General features: G+C 54.3%; 6 protein-coding genes across 6 annotated transcripts; 1 reads left to right on the forward strand and 5 right to left on the reverse strand.

Moving 5' to 3' along the window:
• Nucleotides 1-99: 99 nt before the first annotated feature.
• BDP55DRAFT_639225 (uncharacterized protein) lies at nucleotides 100-612 on the reverse strand (the record flags this gene model as incomplete). Its single annotated transcript, XM_060573217.1, has 1 exon — nucleotides 100-612. The coding sequence occupies one exon, from the start codon at nucleotides 610-612 to the stop codon at nucleotides 100-102; it is 513 nt and encodes a 170-aa protein (XP_060421641.1).
• Nucleotides 613-970: 358 nt separating this feature from the next.
• BDP55DRAFT_513390 (kinase-like domain-containing protein) lies at nucleotides 971-1,715 on the forward strand (the record flags this gene model as incomplete). Its single annotated transcript, XM_060567731.1, has 3 exons — nucleotides 971-1,312; nucleotides 1,370-1,469; nucleotides 1,525-1,715. Coding segments are annotated over 3 exons (633 nt in total), but the record flags the coding sequence as incomplete, so codon positions are not given.
• A 680-nt stretch (nucleotides 1,716-2,395) lies between these two features.
• On the reverse strand, nucleotides 2,396-3,645 carry BDP55DRAFT_774355 (uncharacterized protein; the record flags this gene model as incomplete). The annotated part of the gene is made up of 4 exons (XM_060581208.1): nucleotides 2,396-2,780; nucleotides 2,844-3,034; nucleotides 3,157-3,284; nucleotides 3,363-3,645. 4 exons carry the CDS (start codon nucleotides 3,643-3,645, stop codon nucleotides 2,588-2,590), a joined length of 795 nt encoding a protein of 264 aa, XP_060421643.1. The 3' UTR covers nucleotides 2,396-2,587.
• Nucleotides 3,646-5,401: 1,756 nt separating this feature from the next.
• Nucleotides 5,402-6,404, reverse strand: BDP55DRAFT_55323 (uncharacterized protein). The gene is made up of 3 exons (XM_060569270.1): nucleotides 6,191-6,404; nucleotides 5,678-5,920; nucleotides 5,402-5,608 (listed from the first exon to the last, which is right to left on the reverse strand). The coding sequence occupies exons 1-3, from the start codon at nucleotides 6,196-6,198 to the stop codon at nucleotides 5,494-5,496; spliced, it is 366 nt and encodes a 121-aa protein (XP_060421644.1). The 5' UTR covers nucleotides 6,199-6,404; the 3' UTR covers nucleotides 5,402-5,493.
• Nucleotides 6,405-8,776: 2,372 nt separating this feature from the next.
• BDP55DRAFT_687545 (uncharacterized protein) lies at nucleotides 8,777-9,677 on the reverse strand. The gene is made up of 2 exons (XM_060576579.1): nucleotides 9,437-9,677; nucleotides 8,777-9,390 (listed from the first exon to the last, which is right to left on the reverse strand). Exons 1-2 carry the CDS (start codon nucleotides 9,645-9,647, stop codon nucleotides 8,993-8,995), a joined length of 609 nt encoding a protein of 202 aa, XP_060421645.1. The 5' UTR covers nucleotides 9,648-9,677; the 3' UTR covers nucleotides 8,777-8,992.
• A 42-nt stretch (nucleotides 9,678-9,719) lies between these two features.
• On the reverse strand, nucleotides 9,720-11,533 carry BDP55DRAFT_55355 (uncharacterized protein). Its single transcript, XM_060569303.1, has 3 exons — nucleotides 11,292-11,533; nucleotides 11,192-11,218; nucleotides 9,720-11,048 (listed from the first exon to the last, which is right to left on the reverse strand). Exons 1-3 carry the CDS (start codon nucleotides 11,363-11,365, stop codon nucleotides 10,163-10,165), a joined length of 987 nt encoding a protein of 328 aa, XP_060421646.1. The 5' UTR covers nucleotides 11,366-11,533; the 3' UTR covers nucleotides 9,720-10,162.
• Nucleotides 11,534-12,115: the final 582 nt, after the last annotated feature.

A 12,115-nucleotide genomic window follows, 5' to 3' on the forward strand; every position in this document is an offset into this window, starting at 1 on the left:
AGCCAGATCCTCTCAAAGAAAGGGTTTCCGTCGACGTGATATCCCTGGTATCCCCGAATCTTGCAGTAGAACTCGCCATCGTCGGGTTCCTTTTGGTACTCATACTCTTCGACAAAAAGCGTCCGCAGATCGTCGCTCAGATCTCTGTAACGTCAGCGGGCTCCACCGCGGTGTCTGCCTTGCGAACGCACCGTCTAGATACAGGTCGACTGTCCAATGCTTGTCCGCCCCGTCGAACACGTCGTCGGCTGCCATGATACGATCTGACCCCTGGAGGCATTCGAGCTGTACACCAGGCGGTAGCCCGAGAACTGGGTAGGGCAACGCATCGCTCTGGAGCCGAGAGGCCGTGATCCCTGCGTTCATCAGGGCGGCTTCCAGGTCGAATTGACTGATTGTCGCCTTTGCATGGTGTCGATGATCTTCTTGTCGGCACCCATGCTCCTCTCGGTATAACCTCTTGAGCGGTTCGGAAACGGGCCGACGAACGCGGTCCGCCGTCCTCGGCGTTGGCTTCAATGACGATATACTGATGCTGGCAGTACCGCAGAACTTGGCGCGACGCTCGTCTTCAAGTCGCCGATTGACTTGGGTGAAACTGCCTTCTACCATTGCGGCCTCTCTGTGCGTACGAAGTGGGTTCGGGAGCCAAGTGGTTGAATCTACGGGAAACCGATGGGGAGTAGAGCGAGATGACTCCCACACTTTCAGGTGGTTAGTTGATTCGTGTTGCGAACTCCAAACTCGGCTTCTGGCAGATTACCCTTGAAGGAGCTGGAAACGACGCTCATCGACTCTAGTGCAAATCCGATGTCACTTTTCTTCTTTTGTCTCTGTTGCTCTTTTCTTCCCACGTAACTATGTGTTTCCCGTTTTCCCCTTTCCTCTTCTTTTCAACAGAGCCCCCGACGTTAATCTCGAAACTATTCGCCAAATGGAGCTTCTCAGGATCGTCAAAGCCAGACAAGATGGAAGCTCTGGGGCAGCCACTATTCTGATCAAAGCGGCATCGCCTTGGGCTGCCTACGAGAAAATGTACCGACAATTGCTCGGAGACGACGACATTGTTCTTGTTGCCGAGAAGAGAGGGATATCTGGCGACGTCGTAGACATTCGCCACTTTCCAGAGTTATCTACACAGCAAACGAGGATGCTCCAGTCGATTCAGCACCCGAACATCGTCACGGTCCATGAAATTTATAGCAACAAGGCGAATCATCACGTCGTCTACGAACATATGCCACGGTCGCTGCAAGAGGCCGTTGGGAATCCGTATCTCAATCGCCAACGTCTGGCAGCAATCATAGGGCAGGTTGTGCAATCCTTCCCATGAAAACATGACAATTCACGTTTTCTCACAGGTAGACAGGTAGTCGAGGCGCTGGTTCACCTCGAGAAAATGGGACTGCAGCACGACCGTCTCAGCTGCTCGTGTGTTTTACTCCATCCTAGCGGAAGGGTGAAGCTGAGTAATGCCTAGTCTCTAGTCCGTTGGCGAATCTGGCGCTAATCAGGGGCATCTAGGCGGCCAGGAAGATTGTCGACCGCTCAGCCGTAGGAAAGACTTGGTCGACCTAGGCTACACGATGATGGAACTCATGCAAGGATATGTGAAGGAGGGCGCCAACCTGGGGCTAGACGACCCGGAGCAGTGGGACCCGGAAGTTGTAAGCTTCCTCTCAGCGACAACAACCGCATCATCTGCGGCCGAATTGAGCGAGGTTAGCCTAACACGATGCCACACCAAGCCAGTCGCTGACGTGTATCTAGCATCCTTTCCTACGTTCGTGGCGGAAGGAAAAGTTGAAAGGATTGGTTTCTCTCGTCATGACATGGACTCGGCAAGACTATGAATATCTCGGGTGGCAGGAAAGAACATAGCAGAAAGCTATACATTGCGTGTCTCTCGCTGGGCCCATTTCCTGACCGCTGCGTTGATTGAGGACAGTGGGCGGATGTGAAATACAACTGCCGCTGAACAGCGAACGCTGTTTCGAGACGCAGTGGTGACGAACCCTGGCGGCAGCGCTTCGGACATGGGTCTCTCCATACAGGTCACTCGTAGAACCTGCTCAAGAAGATTCCCGCGTGTGCGTCTTTGCTTGCGCAGAAATCCGCGCATGCCTTTCTGCGCTTGAGCGCATTTCTGCGCAAGCGGCTCTGCTTGAGCATGTTCATGCGTGGGCGACTCTGCTTGGGCGTGTTCATGCGTGGGCGGCTCTGCTTGAGCGCAATCCTGCGCAGGCAGCTTTGCTTCGGCGGCATTTACGCCTGAGCAAGCATGCCGAAGCATTCTTCTGCGTATGCAGCTAATGTACCGGCCAAATTCATCAGGGCCATGCCTGCTTGGGTTGAGGCAGCTACAGCGCAAGCTCCCCATTCGACCCATGTTCAGGGCAGAAATCCATCGCGATGAAGGGTAATGAGCATTCAGCTATTCCGTGCGCATGTGAGATAGTGCACAATTCAAGTGAGTTGCTAGCTGGCCTACACTATGTATCTAGCTTTAACTACCCAATGCATGTTTTGCTTTTTCGGGTGGGCCCCTGGATCTCCTGTGTGTTCTGAGGGAGATACATACAAGACGTCAGATCACTCCGGCATATGGCGCAGGCCATCCAACAAATACTGGTACACTCCGCACAAAGCGCATGAGACGAGAAGCCACGCCTGTCACTGATGTTATAGCTATCGACGTCGCCGACCATTGGCCTCCGTGAACCGTGTAAAGGTTCAAAATGGTGGACAGAAATCCAATCAGCGAGTTTGCCAGCGTAGGACTGCCGCTTCGTCAGTGAAGGAACTGGCAAAATCCAGCCAAAGGCGGCCAATGTGACGCGAACGTAGAGGAGAACACGATGTAGCCCGCCAGCAAGAGCCACGAGAAGATCTTTGCCAGAAGAGACCACCACCAGTCTATCTCCTTGTTGTTCTCCAACACCATCTGATCATATCTAGACACGGCATAGTTCTTGAACTGCTCGTTATTGTCGTGCTTGGCAGGGAAGTAGTCGCCGTCCTTCATGGTCACCAACTACAACGTACGATTACCTGAGAGGATGAAGGAACAAACCATAACACCGTCCAGACGAATGATAGAAAACCTGAGCAGGAGCCGAAAGCAGCCCAAAAAACAACACGCCGGAGTTCACGTACTTCAGAAACGTGAGCGAAGAATTCCAGGTTCTCGAAGAGGCTCTGGCCCCTTGCACCAGGGCTTCTCTCGTCACCGGCTACTTCGGTCTTCTCGAGGCTGATAGAATTGTGCATTCTTATATCCGAAACTGACTGAAGCATTCTGGCAGGGTAGATACAGATCAGACCGTTGAAACGCCTTGCCTTGGCAGCCTAGAATGAGGTACAATTGGCCAGGTAGTCCGCTCTTCTCTGCTCCATGTACGACCGAGATTTTCTGAGCAGCTCTTCCAGCTGATCGATCAGATCCACAAGCTCACGTACGAAGCCGACAATGACTTCCCGTAGCTGCCACATCGCCCTGAGCTCGCGATAGAGTGCCATAGCCTCCTGCCGCAAGATGTCGATGACCATGTCCTGCTGCTCTTCAGCCTGCTTTGTAAGCCTTAAAAGCAGGTCATCAAGCTCGAAGGTGTCGGAGTATACGCTTGATGTGCGGCGAGGTTCCATCTTGGCTGCAGCATCCTTCAGATCTGGTCATGATCTGTTTAAGTACCTCGGAGGCGTCTACTTTCAGCTCCTTGACCGCCTGCATTAAGTAGGGTCAGTCGCCAAACTCGTAGATCTCGAGGGGCTTGGTTCACTCTCGAACACCCGCCGGTTGCTGTGCTGGCTAAAAATGCAAATGCATCGCTCTTCGCGTCATTGTTCTCAACGCCGGCTACCATCGCCTGTTCAAACCGTCGTCGCTCATAGCCAGCCAGCTACTTTCGACCAACGGGCCAACATAACACCAGACGCGGACCGATTCAAACTGTTCTGTACTCGCCCTCCCTCTCCGCGACTTGCTGCCGGGCTGATTGAGCATGTGCTCACGAGAGTCTTACCCATCAACAGCGACATATGGAATTTCCCCTCAGATTTGGCAATTTTCCTACGCCACTTGCTGTTATGTGCTGATATCAGTGGAGCAGTACTCTGTGGCAGTCTGATTTACCTAGAGCGGGGTCTTTGGCGACCAGAAAAGTCTCTCATGACGGAGGCTCATCGGCATTCGCGCGTCTTGGCGGCGATTATCCTTGCTCGGAAATACTTGGAAGATGTCACATACAAAACGTCGTTCTGGGCCGGCCTCGCGGCCGAAGCATGCTCATTTCATTTCACAGACTATGATATCAATGCGGCGGAGAGTAGACTTTTAGGGGATGTAGCTTGGGACTTGAATATAGACAGTCAGGAGATGCACAGAATGACAAAGCTGGTCAGTGGTTCGGGTACTGCGCCGGAGCTTTTGTGTCACAGGCCTATCTCTTTCAATCCTAGGAACAGGAGCAGAATCGTGTGACTCGGCCGACCTGATCAAGTCGGAACGCAGAAATAAATTTTTGCCACGGTCTTTCGCTCCATCCATGACTCATACTGGCGTTTGACTGTTCTATTGTAAAATTCACTGGCTGCGAATACGTACTGTATATATAGTACTGCTTTTCTCATTCAGCATCCACAGGCCAAACTGTAGATGCCCAAAGTATGCACCTAGGACGAAAGGTTGCCATCAAAACGCCCGATCGACGTTGCAACTACGACAGGTGTGGGACCTGCAATGTTGTCGGCGAAGGAGAAGACGAAACAACCATACACTCATGCATGTTGAATGATGAACTGGAAGACAATTCCCTCGAGAAGCAACAGTCGTGGCTATCTCTCGTGGCGTAAGTATGCTCTTTGCTTACGATACCTTGTCACCGCGAGCAGTCAGATTTCGATGCGCCAGAGAGTCAGAAAGACAGCGTAATCTTTGGGAGTCGGCCTCGGCTGTAACTAGGAAGGTCGTCATTTCTCGGTGCAGAGTTAACCCCTGTTCAAAGGGTAGAAAGCGGCGTAACAATTCTCAATGCTACAGTACAATCATAGTTGCGTTGGTCGTCAAAAAAGAAGTGGATGGGAACGAAACATTACTGCTCCAGGGTACTAGCGCCAGATGTCAGCGCCACATCTGGTCGTAGATAAAGGTGGATCCACTTGGAAAGGTGGGGGGGGGGGAGGGGGCGTCACATCAAAAGATGCGCCGCCGGATGGTCCCGCCAGACACTGGCGCCAGATCGGGCCGCACCCAGGAAAAGCACAGGTCCCTCGCACACGCCCTACACCCCGGGCCGGGACCCGCCTGCTGAGCCTCTTCTGTCTCCTGCATTCTTCGTCAACTTCTTGCCTTTGCTCTCCATCTGACAGTCTAGATCCAGCACCCCGGTCGCTCCACAGTTTCGTCGTCCAATCCAGACCTGGTCTAGATCGAGCCTGCCAAAAGTCCACCGCGGCCGTTTGCTCATCTGGAATCTGCAAGTTTGATGTTTGCCCTCAAACCCCCGCCACAACGCTCACCCAGCGATTGTTCGAGATGCAAGAATGTTTGTTTTCCAAAGGCGTACAGTGGGACTCTGATGTCATTGCACAACGAGCTGGCTTGACTCTTCTGATGCTGCTGACTCTGAGCAGAGGAAAGGAGGTTGATGAAAGTATAAGTAGGGAGGTCTGTTCTCACTTGGATTCGGGAGTTTTCTTGGTGGGCTGGGCTTCCAGCCCCGCCCCATCGCTGAGATGCCGTTGACCCTGCGTTGACGCTGCCATATAGCGGTGCCGTTGATGAATTTCCAACGAGGCCGGGCAACGGTTTCTGCATTTTCTTGTTTTCCGTCGAATGGACATTCTCGACGAGGCCGAGCAACGGTTTCTGCATTTTCTTGTTTTCCGTCGAATGGACATTCTCGACGAGGCCGAGCAACGGCTTCTGCATTTTCCGTCGAATGGACATTCTCGACGAGGCCGAGCAACGGTTTCTGCATTTCCTTGTTTTCCGTCGAATGGACATTCTCGACGAGGCCGGGCAACGGCTTCTGCATTTCCTTTGTTTTCCGTTGATGATCATTCTCGACGAGGCCGAGCAACGGTTTCTGCATTTCCTTGTTTTCCGTCGAACGAACATTCTCGACGAGGCCGAGCAACGGCTTCTGCATTTTCCGTCGAATGAACATTCTCGACGAGGCCGGGCAACGGCTTCTGCATTTCCTTTGTTTTCCGTTGATGATCATTCCAACGATGCCGCCGAGATGCTTTTCCTCGAGCGATGTGGGCGGCGAAATTCGGACTCTGCAACCTCCTCGTGGTGCCGCCTGGGAACCTATCCTTTTCAGTGATAGAGCCAGTGCAGAGACGTGACAGCGTATGACAGCGTGTGACAGCGCGTGAGTGCCTGGGACGGCGGATGTCACCCGCTGGCTGTTGGGTAATTAATTAGTCAGGCTCTGGCAGCTTGTGGATCGTTCTTGTAATTAGAAACAGGACAACGTTCGCTGTCTTCAATATACGGTTGTGCCCTCGGAGCTCCCATGTTCAGTTTCCATCCACAATGATACCGTCTCGTCGTGATGACCACTGCTACAGATTCTCGTGTGATGTGTGAAAAGCCCCATTGAGGCTACTCTCGCATATGTGCAGCCCTATAGCGCCAACAACAGTAAGAAGCCTCTGCTGTAGACGACTGAGGGTGCGTGTCGTCAGTCAGATAGTGGCTTGTGAGTGTTGCATCAAGCTTGCATCGAGACACTCGCGCAGTCACAGTAAAATCCAGATTTGCCACGTATCTGACACTAGCCAGATTGGCACAGCTAGCCATCGGGGCGTTGAAAGGGGCTGAGGGTAGTGCAATGTTACCAAAGGCCATACAGCACAGCACGCCAGTTCATCCCTTCTTCCCTCGTGGTGCTGGTGGGAACCGGCCGTTTACGCCACGTTTTGTAGCTTGACGGACATACAAGTGGCTTTGAAATGCCTCTGGAAATGTCTTTGAGCGGCAGAAATGGTTCGGCCAGGGATTGCAAATGTGGCAGTCGGTACGAGCCTCTTGAGGTCGGGCGGGCGTTATTCTTGGAGGGTGGACCTAACAGAGCTGTGAAGCAAACCCAGACGTTGCGAGCTAGAAACTGATTTTGGTCGCAGCTATATCGTGCTCGCATTGCACGGTTGGGTGGTGCGCCCTAAAATGCAAAACTGGAGCCAAGCGGCGTGGCAATCCGTTGCGGCTGTTGGCTGCTTTTGTTGCTCAGTGCAGTTCCAAGTAGAAAGCATATTTGGGCTGAGCCGCAGGCTTAACCAGCTGGTCAACTTACATTTCCCTTATTGGCACTCTTCCCTCAGTCGGTTCTGGCCCGCCACCGCGAGTGTGTAGCAGGTCCAGACACGAATCCTTGTACACGAAGCCTCGTACATGAACCCTCGTGCCAGAATGGTGTTGGGGGTACAGTATTGCGAGTCATGACGGGCCCGTCTTCTGGGATTTGGTGCGCAGGCAGCATGTGTTACTGTATCTTTCTTGTTCTCTAGCTTGGCAGCCAGGCTGGGTTGTCTATTATTATCTCGTCGGGAAAGTACTTCGATGATCGCTACCCGCGGTCGACGGCGTCGTTTTGCGGCACATGTTGAAAGAAGGCTTTGCTCCCATAGCCCCCACTCTGTTCCTCTATCTAAGCGGTCTCGAGGGCCAGGACGATGCCTTGCGTCTCTCCCGTATAGCCCGTCGAAGTTGTGTTGTCGTTGATCATCAACGCAATCGTATACTGTACTGTACGATCTGCATTCAATGACAGCATGCTACCGTAGAAGTGCTGGTAAGCCTGTTGCCGCCTCCCGCGGCAGATCCCGCAGCGAACCCCCAACGAAGCTCAACTTTCGTCGGATGGCGTAGCTGCACGGTATTGCCCATTTCCAGAAGCCGCGCCCGATATTCCAATCGGACAGTGGTGTGCTCCATGTATCAACGTGAAATGATAGGAGACTTCCACTTGAACTCTACTGGCCATCTGAGTGAATCCTGCACCGATGCGTCCAGTGGCTTCTTGAATCCTCTAATAAGACATGGTACTTAAAACCAATCTTGTCCCGGCACGGCCATATGGCGGATGGATGTTCTGGTCGTGACATCGCACGCGCAAACCATTTGCCGTTACAACTTCCTGGCCAACGGTTGTGGAATATCTCGAGCTGGTCTTTCCATGCTCCATCGTTCGAACGAACCCTGACAAGGTGCACTCTATGCCAGTGACTGGAAGAAACGGGGTAAATTGGGCTTGTTTGTTGCTAAATTTCCCTTGTGGATATATGCCCTGATGCGCATCACGTGGTCGGTGTCTGGCTGACTTTCTTGTGGCACACGGCCTCCAACTTGTAAGTGTGTCGTGCACGGCACGCGCTCGGCTGGTGTTAACGGAGTACTTGAACATGGAGGCTTCGGTACACTCGACCCTCACCACCAGCTCATCGCAGGTGTGCAGCCGGCAGATCTTTCTCACGTAGACACAGAAGCTCGAGTGAACCGTCCACGTCGCCGCGCGAAGGCTATGTGTCGAGTTTCTAACCTACCGCGGATAGAGTTCATTCAATATTCCCACGGGATACAGCAGCTACAGACCCGACGTCACGAGTGAGCACTACTTCGGAGAAACCCCGTCTTTTTCTGTCAGCCCGGTTCGCCGATCTTAGCGATAGGTGAAATTGCCAAGAGGGCTGGACAAGCCAAGGCCAAAGACGCATATAACGCTACGGCGCAGATGGGCCAAAACACAAGGGTTTGTCAAGGCTGTCACCCGACTTGCCAGCCGAGGAGAAAATTGACGAGCGACTGTGTGGTGAGGCAGACGTACCCCTCGCTGCTGTGACCGAGACGATAGCAACGATGCTCGATCTCGTGTACGTACTATATGCTGAAGAGTACGGCTGCCCCGGCGAAGATGGACGCCAAATTCTTGGCCGGCGAGAGATCTGGAAGCGTTGCAAGATTGATTGATTTGCGAACGACTGCACCTCAGCTCTCGTCTCGGACGTTTCTTCTCGCCGCCCTGTGCATTTTCCTTGACAATTTCTTGCGTATCTGGTCCGGACTCAGGCCTTGGAGCTCCGGACAGAAAATTACCTCCCTGTGTGTGATGGGGCCACCGTCGTCCTGTACCGAGCAGGACCAGTAACGCAGCTGCCCGCTTCTACTGAGGCATCCGTACACAGCTTGCCGCTGGGCGCCCGAAGATGCTAGCCAGCCGACTTCTGCGTACTCTAGACGCGCATTCCTTCTGCCATTCGGTACTCTTTGTGATGGTTTTCGTTTCGCTTTGTTCTTTTTGGGCAATTTTCGTAAGGATTGCTTTTTGTCGTTCGGCTGTAGTCGGGGACGTTGGTGCTGGTCGGGCCGAACTGCTGCTTTCGGGACTGTGAACTTGTCAGCGCCTGTTCGCTATGCGTACACAACACGTACCTGGCCTTGAATATAAGAAGATCACGTCGTCGTCAGAGTCGTGGCCCAGTGGTGATGTCCTCGTCGTTGCGGATGCCGCGGCTCTTGGAAATGCGTTTGTGGTAGATGCTGATGTGCTCCACGTACTAGACCTCGAGCCTAGACGTATCACATCATCGAGGTTCTCATTCGAACTCAACGCCGTCGTCCTCGTTCCCGATACCATGTCCATCGACTGGGTGTCTGTGGTCTGTGGTCTGTGATGCATGCTGATATGAGGCCGCAATGGGTGCGCCACTCGACGGCTGGTGTATTCGACGGGAGGTTAGAGAAGCTCGGACCACGTTGCCCATCCATTCCCGGACCAATCGGGGCAGGCGGGATCAAGTCTCCCTTGCAGCAATTTAGGCCAGTCTGAGAAACACTCCAATTCACGCTGTTTCTGGGCGCACGATTACTCATAGGGCATTCATGTAATTGGCCCAAAGTCAATGGCTACATTGCTTGAATGGCTGAGCAAAGGATCAACGTGCCAGCCAATATCAGGAAAGAGCATGTTGAACAAAATAGTGTGACAGAGTACCATGTTCGCACTGCACAGGCGAAGCGCAGCGGCATGGATCCGCCTGCAGTGATGCTGCGTTTTAAGATAAGCCTCAGCCCAAAAATCATTCTTCTTAGCTACGCTACGCATACCAATTCAGAGGAACCGTCATACGTCCTTTCCTTGTCTACCAAACGCACACCCTACCGCTTCAATCTCGGCCGCTTACGGCTTGCACCCTCGTCTTCTTCGTCGTCGTCGTCGTCCCGTCGCCGTTTCTTACGATGATCAGAGGTGCCGAAGCACTGCTCGAGCTTTTGGCCCCGCACCAGCCGCTGCACGGTAAACGGCGAGCCGCTGATGTCGCGACCCTCGTCGGCGGTCTCCCATAGGCGAACGGCGAACGACTCCTGCAGACTGGCCACGCGAAACTTCACGTCCAGACGGAAATGACCATCTGGGAAGGCTGCCGGGTATGACGCAAAATCACAAGCTACTTTATGGCCGTCGACGCGAAAATACGCCTTGCCGCTCGCGAGCTGCCGCATCAACGCCGTCAGGCTCTCGGAGCGAGCGCGCAGCCGGCAACATATCTGCCCGCGGCAGTCGTACCCCCCATCGGAGAACAGGTACGGCCGCGAAGCACGCAGCTCAAAGACGAACAGCTCTGCCCTCACGCACAACACCAGACGTCTCAGGGCGGGGAGGCCTTCAAAGGTGCACCCATCGTCTTCTTCGTCGTCGAAGCTGGACAGGCTGTCCAATGGCGGCTCGGAGCCGTCGAACTCGACATCGAAGCGGAAGAACTCACCGGATCGACCCACCTTCTTCTGTGCGACGACCTGCTGCCAGGCGTTCTTGTCGCGGTTCCGGAACGCCCGCGCCAGGCGGAAGAGGAAGCAGTCCCACCACCCGCCGCCGGACGAGCTCGATGAGGAGCCAGTGCCCATCGAGGCCAGAAGGCTTGGGTGTGGCGCTTCAGGGAAAAGGGAGGCCACCTCTTGCAGCGCGATCGAGGACGGGTTGTTGGCCACTAAGCCGCCGTCCTGGAAGGTGCCGAGGCCGTCAATAGACCAAGGCGTGAAATAACTATGGCATTGTTAGCGGCGTTTCGCAGCACTCGGCTGTAGGCATTGTTTGCGCCATCCAATTGTAGGATGGCGAAAAGAGAGCGAGATGGGGGGAAAAGGGGGGGGGGGGGGGGGGTCAATAGAAAAAAGCCTGGCACGGACTACGGAGCAGCGGTTGCACATCGGACACTGCACACCGGATTAGCCATCTAGTCACCGGAAGCCACAGGCCTCACAAAGAATCACGCGGGAAACCACAAACATCTCCCACAAAGCCACGCGACCCCCATCGGCGGTTGTCTTCAAGAGTTCATAATCTATACAGTCCGTTAGCATCGGCTCGCGGGCTTCGATTGGCCTTGATGGAGACGGGGACGAAGAAAGGGACGGAGGCGGGGAGGCTACCGCGATCGCCGGCACGCTGGCCCACTCCGTTGTAGCTGGTGAAGATGCAGGCGCTTGCGTCTTGCACGGTAGCAACTGTCATGCCAACCATGGCACCCATCGTGTCGGCCGCCGAGTAGTCGGCGATGCTTCTCCCGGAGCCGAACATATCTCGCAAAGCCTTCTCGATGTGTTGCGACGGGTACCTGCTGTCGAATAGAAGCAAGGCTGCGGCACGCACAATTGTGGCAAAGAAGGGGATGCGCATCATCAGTCGTATGAGAGGGCCTATGATGGGAACGGACGGAACCCGGCGAGGCGTGAACGCGTGGTTCGAAAGGGACTCGAAGCGGGCGATGCACTCATCCACCGTCCACCCGTTGATGCAGAGGGCGCCGGCGCTGATGGCACCTGTCGCGATCGATCAGTCAGGGGAGTCGCCCACATCTGCACCTGCAACAACGACAGCATCCCGCGACATACCTGAGCTCGTCCCGAAGACGATGTCAAAGTTCTGCTGTACCGGATGGCCGGGCAGCCCGATGTCGTCTTCGAGCTGCTTCAACACCTTGAGGGGGTACTTGCCCCGCGTCCCGCCGCCGTCGATACACAAGACCCGCACCGACGCCGTGTCCGGCTTCACACGTATCTGCATGTCAATGTTTTGTCCGCAGAGGATACACTCGGCGACTTTGATGAGCC

This window comes from Colletotrichum godetiae, assembly GCF_030913485.1.
Source record: "Colletotrichum godetiae strain CBS 193.32 chromosome Unknown BDP55scaffold_114, whole genome shotgun sequence".
NCBI classification, from domain to species: domain Eukaryota; kingdom Fungi; phylum Ascomycota; class Sordariomycetes; order Glomerellales; family Glomerellaceae; genus Colletotrichum; species Colletotrichum godetiae.